This window comes from Micromys minutus, assembly GCF_963924665.1.
Source record: "Micromys minutus genome assembly, chromosome: 2".
NCBI classification, from domain to species: domain Eukaryota; kingdom Metazoa; phylum Chordata; class Mammalia; order Rodentia; family Muridae; genus Micromys; species Micromys minutus.
In genome coordinates, this window is record NC_137971.1 from 49,921,305 (window position 1) to 49,941,191 (window position 19,887).

At 43.0% G+C, this 19,887-nt stretch overlaps 1 protein-coding gene across 1 annotated transcript; it reads right to left on the reverse strand.

The window, feature by feature from the left end:
• Window positions 1–1,094: 1,094 nt before the first annotated feature.
• Window positions 1,095–19,674, reverse strand: STX5 (syntaxin 5). The gene is made up of 11 exons (XM_080911846.1): window positions 19,550–19,674; window positions 18,637–18,880; window positions 18,209–18,279; window positions 18,010–18,065; window positions 17,729–17,799; window positions 12,460–12,576; window positions 12,319–12,375; window positions 12,142–12,223; window positions 8,887–8,993; window positions 8,633–8,754; window positions 1,095–1,834 (listed from the first exon to the last, which is right to left on the reverse strand). Exons 2-11 carry the CDS (start codon window positions 18,859–18,861, stop codon window positions 1,675–1,677), a joined length of 1,068 nt encoding a protein of 355 aa, XP_080767972.1. The 5' UTR covers window positions 18,862–18,880; window positions 19,550–19,674; the 3' UTR covers window positions 1,095–1,674.
• Window positions 19,675–19,887: the final 213 nt, after the last annotated feature.

The following is a 19,887-nucleotide window of genomic DNA, read 5'->3' on the forward strand; positions in this document are numbered from 1 at the left end:
GTGAATTAGAGAAATCCTGTCATGTTCCCTTGTCTTTTACAAATTGCCTAATCAAAAAAAAAAAAAAAAGCTTCAAGCCGGGTGTAGTGGCGCAGGTCTTTAAACCTAGCATTTAGAAGGCAGAGACAGGCGGATCTTTGAATTTGATAACAGTCTGGGCTCCATAGAAATTTCTAGGACAGCCAGAGCTATGTAGAGACCCTGTCTCAAAAAAAAAAAAAAAAGCTTTAGTCTCAGACTCAGTAGTTTGTTGTTTACATAGCCAGTACAGAGATAACTAGTGAAGGTTACATAGTGAGACTCTCTCAAAACAAAGTCAGGGACCTAATGACCAGCGATCTCCACTCAAGGCTCTAGTCGTCATGCTGAAGCCTAATAGGCAAACCCAGGTCAGATAGGTAGGTAGGTAAAGTTGCTAATTGTTTTGGTTTTGAAATAGGGTTTCTGTGTAATTCTGGTTGTCCTGAAACTTGCTTTGTAGACCAAGTTGGCCTTAAACTCAAGAGATTCACTTGCTTCTAACTCCCAAGTGCTGACTGAAACTTTTAAATGGCAAACCCAAGAGCTCTTCTAGGAAACTTGGTGTGGCTAGGAATATCCTCCGATTCCTTGGATCCAGATGCTGCTGTGGGAGGAGGAATCAGATGGGGCACTGGTAGGCATGGAGCATGACTTTTAATACTGATCAGGAAGGACAAAAAAACCTCATTAACCTCCCTTGAGAGTCTGTTAGGTGGGTCACCTCCATTTTGTAGTGGTTTTGCTGAGGATGTTTGAAGGTGCCAAAAAGCTGGGCAGCAGAACTCTTGTTTCACTCAATTCAAAAGTTAGGATCAAGTGATTTGAAGATACAGGCAAAACGGGCTCAAACTGTTTGGGAAAGTTCTAGAAGTTGCCACCCAATAATGAATACACTTAGCTCCAGTTCAAAGGAAAATTCTAATGAAGTGCTGTTGTGGGTACAGAGCCCCAAAGCTCCCCTATCAGTGGGCCCATCAAAGCCAACAACTTAACCCTTTTGGTTCTGGTAGAGTAGTGGTTTGCTTGCTGCTGAAGCCCAGGACGATCCCACCCAGAAATGACAACATCACTAGTGAGGCTGACAGTCTTGCTGTAATTGGGAGGAAACAGGCTGCAGCATGTTTGGCATATTGAAAGTCACCAGTAGCCAAAGTCAGGTTTGTGCAGGCAACTGTAGGGCTCAGAGCCCCCTCACCTCACACAGTGAGGAGAAGGTGGCAGTCAAGTTCTAGCTGACCCAGATGATTAAGTTGGTCCCTGGGATAGTTTTACTTCCTTGCCTCACTCTCAAGAAGGCAAGGAAGGGCATTATCTCCTCTTGCTGCCTTTGGGGGAGGCTGGTATGGGTTTATAAAAATCTCATGGTGGAGACAACCTCCCCCACTGGCCCCTAGCTGGCTTCTGTTCCTGGCCACTTCACAGCAGAGTCCAAATCCAGAACCAGTGTGTTTCATGGGCCTGAGGGTAGGACAGGGTGGCTGGAGACAAGGGTGACAAGGGTGGGGAATCAGGGACACTGGCCATTCTCAGCAGTTCCAAGGAAATGGCCTTTCTCCCAACCACCTTGCACAGGCTCAGTGGCAACAGTGGCCACCTGTCCCCCAGGAGGGTCCAAAGCCCTCCATGGAGTGGCTCAGAATGAGGGAGGAGGGTTCAGGCAAGGAAGACCACAAAGATGATGAAGAAGACAATGAGGATGAGGAAGATTTTGACCATGAGCCAGCGATTGGAGGTGACTGACTGGAAGTACTTGAGGATCTCTGAATGGGCAGCCTCGACATCCAGCTGGGCTCCAAGCACATTCTCATCGATCCTGGAAACAGCCAGGAGATAAAACAGAAGGACACTGGGTTAAAAAGAAGGTTGAGGACATCCATTTATTGATATGAAAAGGTGATCACAGTATGTGGAAGTAAAAGGTGTTTCATACTATGTGAACAAACATTTATATACACACATACATACACACAAGTTTTTTTGAGGGTAGTAGATCATGCTTGACTCTAGCTTTAAAACATTCTGCCAGTTATTGGCTTATGATTGAATTATTTAACCAGTCTTATTTTCCACACCTGAAAAATGAGATAATTGATAGAAGCCCCTACCTCCTTTCAAGAGGTTTTTTTTTTTTTTTTTTTTTTTTTTTTGGTCTTTTTTAAAGATTTATTTATCAGGCTGGAGAGATGGCTCAGCAGTTAAGAGATCTGACTGCACTCTGGATTTCAATTCCAAATACATTAAAAATAGTATTTTGTTAAAAGATTTATTTTATGTGTATGAGTACACTGTAGCTGTCTTCAGACACACCAGAATAGGGCATCAGAACCCATTATAGATGGCTGTGAGCCACCATGTGGTTGCTGGGAATTGAACTCAGGACCTCTGGAAGAGCAGTCAGTCCACTTAACCACTGAGCCATCTCTCAGGCCCCTCATGAGGGTTCAATTTTCAGTGAGTTAAGTGAACCCCCAATCTATGAGCTCCCTAAATGCTGTCAGTTCTACTCATTAACATTTCCTGATTTTTTTTCTGTAATGAATATGTAGGACACTATGGGGGGAGAAGTTCAAACCATTACAGTCAGAAAATCCTGGTTGGATGATGGGAACATCTTAATATAGACAGGAACTCAAAGGATAATATAACCCTTACATCCAGAGATCATTATCTTGGGGGAACAAATCCTCAGAGGAAAGACAACTTTGAACTCAATGAGGCAAACAAAACCTTCTCCAGCCAATCTATATATGCAACCCTAAAACCCAAATACTGTGGCTGGGTAGACAGCCCAGTAGGAAAGTGCTTGCTTGGCCACCATGAGGACCTGAATTTGGATCCCAGCACTCAAACAAGCTGGCCACAGTCTCAACTGTGCCTATAGCCAGATTACAGCAGGTTAAGTGTAGAAAGTAGGAAGAGCTAGGTTTTGTTGGTTAAAAAAACCCAAACTAAGCAACCAGGTTGAAAAAAACCTCAAACAAACAAACCCCCAAAACTTAAGTTTTAGGCTAAGAGGGAGATCCTACCTCAAAGAAAATAAAGTAGTCAGACATGGTGGCACACCTCTTTAATCCCAGCCCTTGGGAGGCAGAGGCAGGCTAATCTGAGTTTGAGGCCATTCTGGTCTACAGAGTAAGTTCTAGGGCTACACATAGAAACCCAGTCTCAAAAATTAAAAGAAAAAAAAAAAAGTAAAATAAAACTAATTTTTAAAAAAAGGAGAAAAAATGAGAGTAATAAGAGGACAATCTGATCCTCTGGTCTACAAGTACTCATATAACACAATACACGCATGCCTTGTAAAGAATCTAAAACCCAGGTACTGTGTCCTATGTCACAGGATGTTTTAGACAAGATGGCCTACATATAAAGCAAGACAACCCAGTAGGATTGTACTGCCTACTGACATAAAAGTTATTTGAGCTCATATAAGTATATTCTGTAATGGTAAAGTCATCAATGACAGATTTAAGACTCGGCCCTATCAGTAAGTAGTAATGCATGATGAAATACACATTGACTTTTGCAAATGAAAATCTGTGACATAGAGCCCTAAGGAGCTGAGTATGGCCTATGTGGGGCCTTGGCAATCTGGCTAGAGAGGAAGAGCTGACAAGGGGCTGCAAGCTTAAGGTCCCACGATGACAAACATGAAGACTGAGTTCATCTCAACATCATAAACTAAATTGTGTGGGGTTTTTTTTTTTCTTTGTTTGTTTTGATTTTTTTTCTCTACATTGGAGAGGCCAAAGTATCAGGCTCATAGCTTTTGGCTATAACTACTTTGTTTTGTTTTTTTGAGACAGGCTCTGTGTAGTTCTGGGTCTTGGAATTTATTACTTAGACCAGGCTGGTCTTAGAGATCCACCTTTTAGTGCTTGGGATTAAAGTCATGCCACCATGACGTTTTTTTTTTTTGTTTTTTTTTTTTTTTTGTGAGTACAAGTGGTTTTGTTTTTTTTTAAATAATTATTTTATGTATATGAGTACACTGTCCCTGTCCTCAGACACACCAGTAGAGTCCATTGGATCCCATTAGAAATGGTTGTGAGCCACCATGTGGTTGCTGAGAATTGAACTCAGGATCTCTGGAAGAGTAGTCAGTGCTCTTAACTACTGAACCATCTCTCCAGCCCTGTGAGTCCATTTGTTATCTCATAATGAATAAAGCTCATTAAGGCAATTATAAATAGCTTTGCTTAAAAAAGATAAACCTTATAAATGCAACCTGGTATATAAAAGAGTAAAGAGGAGCTGGGGTACTTGTCTAAGGATCTGACTTATATCCTTGGGATCCATATGGTAGGAGGGAAACAACTCCACAGATGCTGTGTTACTTGTGCACCAAAACACACCTGCAGACAACACTAATTCTGCTGGGTTTTTATTTTTCTGAGTCAAGGTCCTACTGTGTGGCCCTGGCTGACCTGGAACTCACTATGGCTGGTGGGGAAAAAAAAAAACCCTTCTTCAGTTAAAAAGTGTCATGAGTTCAAGGCCAGCCTGGTCTACAGAGAGAGTTCCAAGTCAGCCAGGGCTAGAGAAACCCTGTCTTTTTTTAAAAAAAAAGAAAGTGTTTGGGGGCGGGGGAGGCGCTAGAGAGGTGGCTTAGTGGTTAAGAGCACTGGCTGTATTTCCAGAGGTTTTTAGTTTAATTCCAAGCAACCATGTGGTGGATCACAACCATCTGTAATAGTATCCGATGCCCTTTTCTGGTGTGTCTAAAGACAGGAACAGTGTATTCGCATATATAAAATAAATGAATTTTTAAAAAACAAAGTGTCACAAATAAGACCAGGCAGGGATGATGGTACAGGGCTTTTAAGCTCAACATTTGGGAGACAGAAGGAGTTAGTCAGTCACTCAGAGTTCCATGCCAGGACTACAGAACAGACTGGAAAAACATTCAAAACCAAGTATATGTAATTTATGTCTAGATGAAGCTTTAAAATTTTCCCCTCTACATTTATTTTGTGTCTGTGTATGTGTATAAGTATGCATGTGCGTGGCCCTCGTGTGGAGCTCAAAGAACATGATGTGGGAATTGGTTCTTTTTCACTATGTGGGTTCCAGGGATCACAGTCAGGCCATCAGGCTTTCTAGCAAGCAACCTTATCTGCTGAGTTTTGCCTTGAGTTATCATTCACAAGGCTAAAAACAATGACTGAGTGTGCAACTTAGTGGTAGAACACTGTCCGGCATGTGCAGTGTCCTGGGATTAATCCTGGGGTGGAAGACTATATCTGATATCTGTCCTCCCTGATATAATAAAGGTAATCTGACATTAAATGCTTCTTAATGAGATACAAGTTACATAGCATCTTCTTTCAAGTTATTCCATAAAAAGTAATATAAGCAGAGCCACTGAAGCCTGTATTTGGTTTTCCAAATACCATTAGAGAACCAAACTTTCCTGTTTTAAAAGAATAGTAAAATAGTAACAAGGACAGCAAACAACTTCAAGGCATGCAGCTTTTTCTCTTGACAAGACAGGATCATCAGGAAATAAGAGCATCAATCAGGAAACTCTACTGCACTCCATTCTGATATACATGTACAGCTGGCTGATACTTCACCAGTTTTCAGCATAATGACCAGACCAACTTCATAAGAACTGCAATTCCCCTCCTCAGTTTCACTGTCTTTCTGCTTACTAAACTCAACTTTGTTCCAGTCTGACTTGTCCTGAGATTCTTTCCTGAATGGAACATTCATATCTCTCAGGCTCCAGAATTCCAGGATTATGAATACAATCAATGAAACATGACTTTCCCTGCTTCATTCTGAAACAAAACTCCTGAAAAAGGTTGTATGATCTTTTTGCTTTTCCTTTTTCCTTGTGGTATTAAGAATCAAATCCATATGTCAGGCCTAGTAAACAAACCGTAAGCAAGTAAACATTCTATTATTGTATACTAGCTTGCGTATTACCTGTTTGTATTTTGGAACTGGGTCTTTTTTTTTTTTTTTTTTTTAAAGATTTATTTATTATAAATTTAAGTACACTGCAGCTGTCCTCAAGACACACCAGAAGAGGGCATCAGATCCCATTACAGATGGTTGTGAACCACCATGTGGTTGCTGGGACTGGAATTCAGAAACTTTGGGACAGCAGTCAGTGCTCTTAACCGCTGAGCCATCTCTCCAGCCCTGGAACTGGGTCTTAAAATATAGCCCAGATTGGCCTTGAACTTCCCATGTAGCCGATGACCTTTTAACTCCTGGTTCCCATCTTCATCTCCCATATGCACTACACCAGCCTCCTCTAATTTTTGTTTAAAATTTTTTTTATCATGTATAAGTATTTGTGGAGGTGTTAGATCACCTGGAGCTAGAGTTATAAGTGGTTTTAAGTCACCTGATATAGATGCTGGAACTGAACTTGGATTCTCAGGAAGAGCAGTGAATGCTCTTAAACCATGGAGCAATCTCTTTAACCTCAGAGTTTTTGTGCGTGTGTGTGTGTGTGTGCGTGCGCGCACATGCACGCGCACACACACACACACACACACACACACACACACACACACACACGAGTGCCTATGGGTACAATAGTCAAGTTGGGTATCCTGTTCTATCATGCTCTTTGAGACATATGTCTCTCTGTGCCTCTCCCTTATCCTAAACTTTCCTATTTTAGCTAGGTTGGCCAACCAGTGAGCTGTTGTCATCAGTCTTTGCTCCTGCCTTTGCTCACACTGGGGTTCCAAGTATTTGAGGCCATACCTAGCTTTTGTGTGGGGTGATGGGGATTTTAACTCAGGTCCTTATGTTTGTGCAACAAGCACTCACTATTTTACCACTGAGCCATCTCCTGCAGCCCTCTCCAGATCGTTATTCTTACATTTTGAAGTAAGAGCTTACTAACTGCTAAGGATGGTCTTATCTGGCTCCCAAATTGTGATTCTTTTTTCAAACTAATAGTCAGGGTGGTGGTACTTGTACCTAACACTTGGGAGATGAAGGAAGGAGATCAGGCATTCAAGGACAGTCTCAGTTACACAGGAACTATTTATTTTATTTTATTTTTTTACGATTTATTTATTATACATAAGTACATTGTAGCTATCTTCAGACACACCAGAAAAGGGCATCAGATCTCATTTCAGATGGTTATGAGCCACCATGTGGTTGCTGGGAATTGAACTCAGGACCTCTGGAAGAACAGTCAGTGCTCTTAACCACTCAGCCATCTCTCCAGCCCACAGGAGCTATTTCTATAAAGTAAATTTAAAGCTAGTCTGAGATCAGACATGAGAACCAAACAACAGAATGAAGATAACACTGAAAACATGTTTTGAAACATGTTTGTTTGGAAACAGGATTTCACCAGTAGGTCTGATTGTTCTGGAACTTGCTATATAAACCAGGCTGGCTTCAAATTCAAGACATCTCAGTATTGGAGAGAGAGCAATTAAGAGTACTTGCTACTATTGCAGAGGACCTGGGTTCAACTCCTAGTACCCACATGGTATTTCACAAATGTCTGTTAACTCTAGTTCCCATGAGTCTCAGCCTCTGGACACCAAGGCACAAACACTGCTCCACATACAAATGCAGATAAAACACACACACACACACACACACACACACACACACACATAAATCTAAAAACACCAAACTAGAACAATAAAACCCTTCAGATCTGCCTGCCTATGCTCTTGGAGTACTAGGATTAGAGGCATGTACCACAATACCCAGTTCTCATGTCATCTTTAATTTTTTTAAATTAGACTTATTTTAAAAATGTTTTAACTTGTACTTTGCCTGTGTGCATGTTTGGATATCACTTGGCATGTCTGATGCCTGTGTGGATCCACTGGAACTAGGGTTAAAAATGGTTGTGGGCCTAGAGAGATGGCTCAGTAGTTAAGAGCACTCACTTAAAAGTCCTGAATTCAATTCCCAGCGTCCACATAGCAGTTCACAGTTGTCTAATGCTATTGTCTTAGTATGCAGATGTACATGCAGACAAAACACCCATAATATATAAAATAAAATATAAAAAGTAAAAATTAAAATGGTTGTGGAACACCATGTGGGTTCTACAAATTGAACTCAGTTCCTTTGGAAATGGATCAAGTGTTCTTAACTGTTGAGCCATCTCTTTTAAAGTGTTTAAAATAGAGCTTAATTATACTGGCAAAGCTGGCCTTGAACTGGGCTCAATCATTGCTTGAGAGTAGCTATATTTTAAGGTTAGTAAGTACATTTGTATTTATTACTATGGGGTAGTATCCTGTGGTGCTGGACTCTTCACTTTTACCTGGTTACAGTTACCAAGCTCCTGCTAACTAGGCTTGTGCGGAAATTGTCTTTACCCGATGAGACTGCTGGTTGTCCCTAAACTCACTATGTAGATCAGGCTAGCCTCAAACTTAGAGATCTGCCTGTTTCTGTCTCCTGAGTGCTGGGATCAAAGGTATGCAAGCATCACCACACCAGCTCCACAAAAAATTCTTATTGAATGAATAGAAGCAGGTGAATTAGGACTAGTGGGTGGACAGGATTCACTCTCTTCTTCCAAGAGCACTAAGCTGTCCCTGGGGACTTCAAGATATCAATCCATGGAGAAGAGAAGGCTGCACAATTTGGGTTGAGAGTGTCTCACCTCTGAATCGTTTCCTCCTGTTCTTTAACCATGTGTGCCAATTGCTGAAAAATGGAGCCGAGCTCAACGATTGTAGACTCAATGTTCTGCATGGTGTCTGCCCGACTCTGGATGTAGGAATCCTTCAGAAGAAGAAAACACCATGAACTAGGGCCTAAGTTTTTAAGAACTTTTCACCACAACACATTCCAAACACTCTGGGGAACACAGAAGACAACAGAGAAACGGATCCTCTGGATTTCGGAGCCTGGTACCTGCTCATCAATGAGTTGAAGCTGTTGGCTTGTTCTAGGATCCATCATGTCTATGGCCACGTCCCTGGAGGCTCGGGACTCTGCTCCCAACACTAAGGGACCACTTCCTGGGGAAGAAAACAGGACATGGTACAATTAATGGTTAAAAGCAGGTTCAGAGCTCAGCATGGTGCTACATGCCTTTAATCCCAGCATTCCAGAGGTTGAGGCAAGGGGATCTCTATTAGTTTGAGGCCAATCTGATCAGCCAGCCACGACCACTGAGAGACCCTAACTGTCACTGTCTCTCTGTCTCTTACACATAAAGAAAGAGAGAGAGAGAGAGAGAGAGAGAGAATATGCACACACACCAACACAATTCAAGAAGAGCATGGTGGGGCATGCCCGTTATACTAGCAATAGGGAGATAGAGGTAGTTCAGTCCTCAGCTAACAAGCTAGAGGCCAGCCCAAGCTACATGAGACACTAGTTTTAAAAATAGAAAAACATTCAAAACCCACTGGCACTAGATTTAAATCCACCTCTGAATAGATTATTTGATATAAGTCTCAGGTTCCTCATCTGTAAAATGGAGCTAATAATAGTTTCTTTTCCAAAGGATGGTTATAAAACTTAAACAAGAGACTGTGATTGTGCTGGTTTGCATATGCTCGGCTAAGGGAGTAGCACTATTAGAAGGCATGGTCTTGTTGAAGAAAATGTCATTGTGGTGGTGGACTTGGAGATGTAGAACTCTCAGCTCCCCCTGCACCATGCCTGCCTGGAAGCTGCCATGCTCCTGCCTTGATAATAATGGACTAAACTTCTGAACCTGTAAGCCAGCCCCAAGTAAATACTGTCCTTTATAAAACTTGCATTGTTCATGGTGTCTGTTCACAGCGGTAAAACCCTAACTAAGACAGAAGTTGGTACCATGGACTGGGGTATTGTGTGATAGGCCCGACCATGCTTCCGTTTGGAAGAATGTGGATTTTGGGACTTTGGATTTGGAAAGCACTGAAATGCTGTATGTGGGGCTTAATGGGCCATCCTAGAAGAAATATGGAAGACTCTGTTGTTGGATTTAACTGTGCAGCCCTGGCCCAAGAAGTTTCAGAGAAGAATTTCAGTATGTGGCTTAGAGAACATTTTTGTGGTATTTTGGTGAAACATGTGACTACTTTTTGCCCTTGTCTGAAGAGTCTGCCTGAGTCTAAGGTGAAGAGACTCAGATTAAATGCACTGACAAAGGAAGTCTCAGAAACGCCCATCACAGACTTTGTTCTCTGGCTAAGTCTCATGAAGAGTGTATTAAAAAGCATAGCATGCTTATAAAGGAAAAATATAAAATATATGGCTCTAGTATTAAAGGGATGCCAGGAAGTGAAATGGAGCTGAATCCTGTGTTCAAGGATATTAAGGAAGTAGTGACCTTGGGGAAAAATTCCACCCAGCTAAATTTAAATCCAGGCACTGTGGTACAAGCCTTTAATCCCAGGAGGCAAAGACAAGCAGATCTCTGAGTTCTGGCCCAGACTAGAACAGAGCAAGTTCTAGGTGAAGAAAAAAATTCAGGCTTGGTGAACCACAACTCTAATCCCAGTGCTTAAGAGCACGCAAGATATCTGAGCTCAAAGTCAGTCTACAGAGCAAGATCAAGGACAGCCAAGCTTAAGTAGTGAAGGAGTTGGATAAAGGAAACTAGTGAGAATGTAATAGAACAAGAAGGCCAATGGCGTTCCAGCTCCAGCAAGCAGCAGAACTCGGCAGCTTTGACCACGTGGCTCTGGCTTTATATTCAAGAGAAAAAGAAGAGTACTGGGACAATTGATGCTGGTTAGCAGGAGCTAAGAAATTAGTGGTGATTAAGAAGAGACCAGCATCACTGAGGTGAAATCTTCTGGGAAGTGTTTTCTGAGAGCACAAAGAAGCTGTGTTCCAGAAACAGCCAAGGTTGTACCTCATGCTGCAGCTGTACTTGGTAATGTGTAAGAATCACTCAGGTGGTACTAATTTTGAAGGCATGAAGAACAGCTGAGGCTTGGCACTGTGACAAGCCATGGAAGGCCATTGGTGAAGGTGCAGCCTCAGCTGTAGTTGATGGCCCAGGACTGAGTCATGCAAAGGAATTGAGGCTTGGCACCACAAAAAGAACCTATGAGAGGCCATTGGTGAAGCCTAGTTACAGCAGAAGTCCCCAGTGTATTGGAGATGTTAGTACCATGGGACAATCACCAAGAACAGCAGCAGCAGTGGAGTGTATTAACCTGAGCTTAGAGTGCTACAAAGGGCAGAGTTGGAGAAGTGATACTAGCCTTGTGGATCCTAGACATTGAAACAAGCTGTAACACTGAAGTTGCCTTGCAGTCTCAAAGATGTTTGAGATGCTAGAGTTGTGGTCTATCTGCTGAAAAATGCTGCTAACAGGGAGTGGAACTGGCCCGGGAGAAAGAAGTTTGTTGTAGTCAACAAAGGAGTTGGAGATATGAAGACTGCTTTGACATGGAGATTTAGAGTTTAGAGTTTGCCCAGCTGGTTTCCTGTCTTGTTTGGGGGATTACAGTTAAGTAATTGGACGAATCTCAGAAGAGACCTTAATTTTGGACTTTTAACACTGTTGATACTGCTACAGACTTTTGAAGTTAGATTAAATGTATTGCATTATGCTACGTTTAGGTATGGCCCCCATAGATTCATGTTTGAACAAGCCTATGGGGTCCAGGGAGTGGAATGGGATGGTTTTTGTAATGCTCTGCCCAGGGAGTGGCGCTATTAGGTGTGGCCTTGTTGGAAGAAGTGTGTCACTGGGGGTGGGCTTGAAGACCCTCCTCCTAGCTTCCTTCAGATGAAGATGTAGAACTCTCTCAGCTCCTCCTGCACCATGCCTGCCTGAATGCTGCCATGTTCCTGCCTTGATAATGGACTGAACCTCTGAACCTGTAAGCCAGCCCCAATTAAATGTTGTCTTTTATAAAACTTGCATCGGTCATGGTGTCCACATCAATAAAACCCTAAGACAGTGAGTAAGTACAAAAAGCCAGACACTGTCATTTTTTTCTGATATGTCTGCATTTACCCCCATGAGAAGGCACAGGAATTAAGTGTATGTAGATCATTGAAATTCAAAACCAGGTTTGTACTTTGAGGTAATGCATAGCATCATTCTGGCCACTCTATTCTCCTACTCCACTCCTTTGTTTTACACTCTAAAGTTTAGAGGATGTACAAAACCCAGAAGAACTTAGCCCCTAGACTTCCCATAGTACCTTGACTTACCAAGGTTGTTGGGGGCAAGAGGCAGGGCTGACACTGGTGCCCTGGAGAACTGTTCCCGACGGTTCCTCTGCTGTTTCAGATTCTGATGTTGGGGAGAAATGCAAAGATCCTGAGTCCCTGGAAAGTGGATATGTTGGCCCCATACTAGATTTCTATCCACCTACAGATCTCACTTACTTCAGTCCTCACTTCTAAAACTGATTTGAAGTCATTGGACATGGAAGCCAGTTTTGACTAAAAGGCAAGGACAATTGGGTCATTTAAAGAAGACACTCTCTGTTACTCCTCTCCTCCCTCCCTCCATCACCAAGGTCCCACCTGCAATGAAACTACAATGGTGTTAGAATGGGTTTGCAGATGCCGGCCACTCTGGCTGCCCTTGGCTCTCACAAAATCTTGAAGCTGGGCAATTTGTTTGTTGAGGCTATTGATGTCCTGGTAAGAGATCAGAAGAAGAGCATTAAGCAGGGAGTCTTCAGTCATTGATCCCATCTATGGCTGTCTCTGGCTGGGAAGATAAGAGAAAACCCACTAGTGGGGTAAGCTTCTAGTCAGGTTAGAAAGTGGTGCTAGACTTTTCAAGCTCTGAAAAAGAAGTTGGGGTTTCACCATTTGTAAATGAATGACTTGTCTGCTCTCCACCTTTCTGCTCTAATTTACCCTAGGAGGCCAGAGAACACTGTCAAAGGCAAAAATTTTGTACCTACAACATGCTGACAGAGTACCTGAATATTACTCAGGAGAAGGCAAAAACCTCTCTCTCTAGGTTTCTAGATGCATCAAAGAAGCAAATTTTAACACAATTTTTCTAATATTGTAAAAGATTAGCTAGGACTTATTTCTTCAAAGCAATATATAGTGACTTCCTATCACAGCCTATGTGTCACCTACATTCTGTTCTCTTACGAGGGCAAAGAAAACCTGTCTTGATATACTATGACCCAAGAAAGTTCCAGAATAGAAGGCATCAAGAATAGTGAGTATAAGGGTTGGGAGATGGCTCAGAGATTAAGATCACTGACTGTTCCAGAGGTCCTGAGTTCAGTTCCCAGCAACCACATGGTGGCCAACAACCATCTATAATGTGATCCAATGCCCTCTTATGGTGTGACTGAAGACAGCTGACAGCATACTCACATACATTAAAATAAGTAAAATAAATCTTAAAAAAAAAAAAAAAGCCTACACACATAGGGGGGAAAAGTGAGTAAAAGGCGGGAGCAATAGCTCAGAGGTTAAGAGCACTGTCTGTTCTTCCAGAGGTCTTGAGATCCCAGCAACCACATGGTGACTCAGAACTATCAAAAATGAGATCTGGTGCCCTCTACTGGCCTGCAGGCATACATGCAGACAGAATCCTTTATACATTATAGTTTTTTTTTTTTAAAGGAAGTATAAGGGCCAGCAAGATGGCTCAATAGATAAAGAAGCTTGTTCCCATGGTTCAAAACCTCAATTCAACCCCAGGGAACCACAACTCCACATGCATGCCTTGACACGTAGGCACCACCTCTGAAAACACAAATAAATACAACTCAGTTTCACTGATGACAAGTCTATTGTCCTCAAAATTTTGATCCAAATGCACTTCTGGATTTGTTTGCTAGAATAGCTCCTTCCCTTAGGTTCTAGCTTGAGAACAGTACTATTTCCTACACAGGAACTCAAGATGAAAACTCTCAGCATACCAACTATGCTATTATAAATATAATCTATGATCCTGGCTGGACAGGTAAAGTCTCCTGATAATTTACTAAGTGTTTATTGTATACACCATATTACATCAAATATAGTAAAAGGTCTGGGGTGTAGAGCAGCAAACACAGGCCCTGGGTTTCCTTTATTGCACCCAACCAACCAACCACCCAAAAAAAAACAAGACCATTAACTGCTTTTTATTTATTTACTATTTAAGCCTTTTGCATAACAAAAAACCCTCTTCTACTTAACTCTTAATTTATTCTCTCATGGTCACATCTCCTTTGCTGCTTTCTCCATTTTAGTAAATTCACCACCATTCACCAGATACCTAGTAGTCATGGTGGCTTATACTTAAAATTCCACCTGAGGCAGGTAGACTGTGATGAATGTGAGGCCAGTCTATACAGAATGAGACTGTTTTAAAGATTTTTATGTGAATTGATGTTTTGCCTGTATGTATGTCTATGTAAGGATACTGGATCCCTTGCACTTGGAATTACAGACAGTTGTAAGTTGCCTTGTAGGTGCTGGGAATTGAACTCAGGCCCTCTGGAAGAGCAGCCAGTGCTCTTAACCACTGAGTCTCAGGACCTCAGGACTCTACCTTAAAATAGAAAGAGGCTGGAGAGCTGGCTCAGTGGTTAAGAGCACTTATTACTCTTGTAGAAGACACAGTTCAACATCCAACAACTATACGGAAGTTCAAAACCATCTGCTACTATAGCTCTAGGGTGTCCAATACTTTGTTCTGGTCTTACAAGCATCAGGAACACGTGGTACAAAGAGATACACAAAACACTCTTACATTTTTTTAAAAAAATGTTTTTAAGTAGATGCAGTGGTGCATACCTTTAATCTCAACACTTGGGAGGCAGAAGCAGGTGGAATCGAGTTCAGGGCCAGCCTAGTCTATATAGTGAGACCCTGTCTTAAAAACAAACAGAAATCCCACAACTCAAAATTCCCCTTTTCCCCATAGCCATTATTGGTTTTGTCTTCCTGTGTGTATTTTAAATCTATCCATAATGGGACTGGAGAGACGGCTCAGTGTAAGAATACTGGCTGATCTTCCAAAGGACCCATGTCCAATTCCCATCACCCACATGGCAGCTCCCAACTGTCTCTAACTCTAGTTCCAGGGAATCTGACCTGCCCCCCCCCCATAGGACAGAAGTAGGCAGAATATGTATGCATAAAATAAAACAAGAACTAACAAAAACGTTGTAAATCTATCCATACCATGTCCTTTCTACCTCATATACCCTAACCACCTTGTTTACTCTCAAAAAACCTCCAAGAGCCTAAGTGACTGCCCTCTTTCTAGTTTGCTTTCATAAGATCTGCTGCCTAGTGTCCAGTGTCATCTTCAAAACCAAAATCAGGGTATTGTCATCACTGCTTAAAAATCAAGAGCTCTAAATACAGAATATCTAATTAAAAAGAAAAGAAAAGAAAGAAAATGAAGAGCTCATCACACAATTTGGAATACAGCCTAAACGTCTAAGCTGCTTTTCACAGGACTTGTCTGGTCACTGCCTACTTCTACCATATCCTACTCCTATGCTTCCCTAGCCTGTTGTCTGCTGCCCACACTTGAAACCTTTCCTTTGGCTACACCCACTTTCGAAATGGGCATTCCCACTTTTTGGAATGCAGACCCAGCACATCTTCAGATTAATTGCTTTTCCTCACCATTCAAACATAGCTCAAATATCACCTCAGCCAAACCAGCTTTTATCAACCAATCCAGTAGTCATGGCCTTTGAAAAAGCCAATGTCATCAACTGACAGAAACAAAAGGGTGCTGAGGTGGAGAGAGAGATTGGGAGAGGGACCACCTTCATGGAAACAAGTTGAGGGGAGGAGAGAGTGGAGTGGGGAAAGGGTATAACATCTGAAATGTAAGTACAGAGAATATACAATTAAAAAAAAAAAAAAGAAACAAACAAAAGAGCCTCACAAAATCTGCCTTACTGATAAGACAATGGCAACTCAGAAGTTAGGAGTTCACACAAGGTCACAACCCTAGTGGGTGACAAAGCCACTTCAAGTTCTTCAGAGTGCAGTGGGACAGTTCTTAAGTGGTCATCAGTGATAGCCCAACAGTAATCCAATGCTCTCTTCCGTTACCATAGCACACCTTAAATGGGGTCCAGAGCTGTCTTCTTAGCCTCTAGCCTGTCCCCTCCACATTCCATCAAAGTCTGCGTGTCCCCCAGACCAGTCAGGATGATTCTACACTTGTTATCAAAGTCCACCATGTTCTTTACAACTGGCCACTCAGTTAAACAACCAACTTCAACATACTCATTTAGGCAACCAACAGTCAAGTCAGACCAGAGACGATTATAAGCATTTGTGATATACACGTGAACAAGCAGAATGAAAAATCCTGGGCAGGCACGGTGATTCATGGTATGATAGCTGTGTTTGGGATACTGAAGGAGGAGAACCAAAAATTAAACACCAGGTTGGAGCTATGCATGGTAGGCACATGCCTTTAACCCCAATACTCAGGAAGTAGAGGCAGGCACATCTCTGGTTTGCAGCTAATCTGGTCTACAAATGGAGTTCCAGGACAGCCATGGATATATAGGGAAACCCCATCTTAAAAACCACCAGCCTGGGCTATACATGTCACTTGCAAAACTAAAGAAGCTGCTCCTGTGATGTCTATGAATCTTTTGTTCCCACTCCTATTTTCTTCTTTTCTTTTGGAAAAGTAGAAGGATAGAGGGAAGAAACACAAGCATCAGTAATTATAGAGAATATAGCACCTAATACTTGAACTTTCCCTTTTTTTAAAAAAGATTATTTATTATATGAGTACACTGTAGCTGTCATCAGACACACCAGAAGAGGGCATCAGATCTCATTATAGATGGTTGTGAGCCACCATGTGGTTGCTGGGATTTGAACTTAGGACCTCTGGAAGAACAGTCTTAACCACTGAACCATCACAGTTTTTCTGCAACCATGTCTGTCCTGGAACTTCACTATGAGACTGGGTTGGCCTCAAACTCACATAGATCTCTAGCTTGCCTTTGCTACTTTGTGGGTTTCTTTTTCCCACTCTCCCTCACCCACCCCCACAACATATATACCTATCAACTAAATAGGAGAGAAAGAAGGGAAAGGGAAAAGAGAGACAGAGATCTGTGAATCTAATTTCTTTCTCAGTTCTTCTTCAAGCATACTCCCCTTAAAATAACCAACAGCCCCACCTCTTGGGGGGGGTGTCCTAGCATTTATACACCCTCTGAAAAATTCCCAGAATTCCAAACATTACACAATCACAGAAACTATCTGCAACTGGCAAAACCAAGCTTCTGCTCTGCTAGATCATGAGGCAAATTACAGTCAGGTGCTGCAGACAGTCCAAGGCAACCCCACATACCTACACCTGGGAATAAAACGAAAACAAGATCACTACAGAGATCCACCTACCTCTGCCTCCTGAGGGCTGAGATGAAAGACATACACCCACACCTGGCTGAACTTCTGCATATAACCTCCTCAGGTACCCCTACATAAGCTGAGTCAAGCTCAGATTTCATACCTTTGGTCAATCTTTCCCAGTATCCTGCTTCATTCATCACTTTGTAAAATCTTTTCTATACTAACACCTACTTATTTTACGTCAAGAATTTTGATGCTGGGTAACTTACAAGGAAGATGAGCTCTTGAGGACAATAATCTTGCTTCACAGTTGTTTCATAGGCATCTAGAACAGTGCTTTATAAATACTAGATGATCCCAAGAATCTTACTGACTCAATGGAGGAGCAGGGTGTTTGGACATGGGTCTGGATACTTACCCTCAGGTTTCATGGTGATGGAACTAATCTAATTAGACTGTTGGGCTCTCCTGATGGCTAGCAGCTCACCTGTTTGATGATGTATGTTAGCTCTTCAATTTCTACTGCTTTATCATCAAAGAGGGACTTGCGCTTTGCCACTGCAGAGACAGATGAAACGTTATGACAGGTGAGGGTAATTGCAAGGCTCAAAGATAACAGTTGAGTCGTAGAGACACTTGCCTTAAGGTATAAATCCCGTTTAAATCCCCAGCATCATAGGGAAAAAAATAAAACAAAACCTCCATGAGCCTCACCTCCTAGTACTATGTTTCACTGTCCCACCTAGGAAAGGCCTCCCAAACACTCACAGATTGTTAGCTTCTCCAGCTTGGCAAATGTATTGCTGAGATCTTTCCCAATGTGCCTGCAAATGACCATCAGTGAAGTTGTGGTAAAGGGCAGGTAAGAGGCTGTTACCATAAAATCCAACACAACCAATTCCACCCAAACCACAGGCATATCTACTGAAGACATTGTATCACCCACCACAAAGCCCTCTCAACTCACCTGGCCATGAGGGTAAATTCACTGCATTGTCGGGCAGCATGCAGAGCTGGTTTACTTGTTTGGATTCCATTCTGAAAAGTATCAAAAAGTTGATACTTTAATTCCCTTCACTATTTATGTTCAGCTTCCCACTGCTTGCTCATAGCCACTAAACACTCTAGTGCTGCTGGTGTCAGATCATCTAAACTTATCAGTGGTTCATAGCTAATTAAAAAAATAAGATGTAGGTTTAAATCCTGACTCATCCTTTGTGGTATTTAGGACAAGTTACTTAAAGCATTCTTAGTTTCTACAAAAGACAATTCCTCCTCTCCTATTGGTAAGATTCGACTACCTAAGAGTTGTAAAGTAAGTTTACACAACCAGCAAACAAAACCTAAGCATTAGCTAAATGGGCTCAGGCCTGCCTTTCCACTCCAGATCCTTACCTGACGGCTCTGCAGCGACTTGCAGGCAGACAGGAACTCCTGGGTCCGATCCCGGCAGGACATAGTGTCGGGAGGGGAGGGGACCAGGGCCACCGGGGTGGGCAAAGGAGCGATGTCACTGCTGCTACTGATAGCAGTTGCAGGGGACAGAACCTGTGTCTTTGAGAGACCCAGGTAGACACCCTGATCCGTGTTCTTAGATCCGTAGCGTTTCCGCGGGATCATCGAGTCGCATAACCTCGGACTGTTGTGGAGAGGAGAATGTCATTCTCCAGACAGCCTCTTTCCCCAAACTCTCCCCTCAACTAGCAAATCCTCGGGCCCTTTTCCGTATTTGACAGACTTTCGAGCCCAAGGCCACCCACTAATCCTGCACCCCGGACACGGCGAGAATGGTCAGTCTCCTCCAGGCCCAAGGCAAAGCTTCCTCAGATTCTCCTTCCAACTTGGCTGTAACTACAAGAGCACCAGCCGGAGCCCTAAAGTCGAGAAAACAGCCACATCCTGGTCCTGCGGCCCTGAACTTCCAGCCAGACTTTTGTGGTTGGTCCAGGTCTTAATTGTGCCCTCTTGTATACGTGATTTCCTTCACCCTTTCATAGAAAACGGCAACGGACCTCCAGAGATGGGCTCACTCCGGAGGGCGGGGGGCTAGGGGGGGTACCTCTTAAGTGTTTATTTGAAACAGGAAGTCCCACCTCCGTCAAAGTTCCGCCTGTTGGAAGACTGCAGCCACTGATTGGACAGGGCCAAAGTTTGTCTCAACAAGACCTTTCCTGATTGGATAGTGAGGTATTCGCTTACGCGGAGCCGCCAGCAGGACTTGCCCCTGGCTCCCTTCCCCCGTCAAGCCGCTGCCCCTGAGCTGAGCCGACCGACAGAGGCTAAACTCCTACTGCAGCGAAACCCCTACCTCTTCTGTTGCCTACCGCCACCGCCAGTGCCACTCTCCTCAGGTCTATGCCGCCTCCTCGCCGGACTTGTAAGCAGTGGAAGCCGGACCAAAGAACAGGAGCCGCCACGTCACCTACACGTACCTCTAACCCCGTGACGTGCTGCTGCGCCACGCCCCCTTTTTAGCCCGGTGACAGAAGGAACACACCCCCGCCCACGCAAACTCGATTCCGGTCTCCAATTGGTTAGACTGCCGCTGCGGCCCAACCACTAAAGAACAAGACCAAAACTCGAAGGGCTAGGCTAGAGGAGCCTTAAAGAGCCTGTGGCTGAGGAGCCTACAAAGCTGGAAGCCTA

Excerpts from the sequence above, each read along its gene's own strand:
- STX5 (XM_080911846.1), bottom strand. The coding sequence starts at position 18,861 with ATGATCCCGCGGAAACGCTACGGATCTAAGAACACGGATCAGGGTGTC. Across the intron at positions 8,994-12,141 it reads TCTTGCCCCCAACAACCTTG|GAAGTGGTCCCTTAGTGTTG; the intron begins GTAAGTCAAGGT and ends TTTCTTCCCCAG. Across the intron at positions 1,835-8,632 it reads CAGGAGGAAACGATTCAGAG|GATCGATGAGAATGTGCTTG; the intron begins GTGAGACACTCT and ends GGCTGTTTCCAG.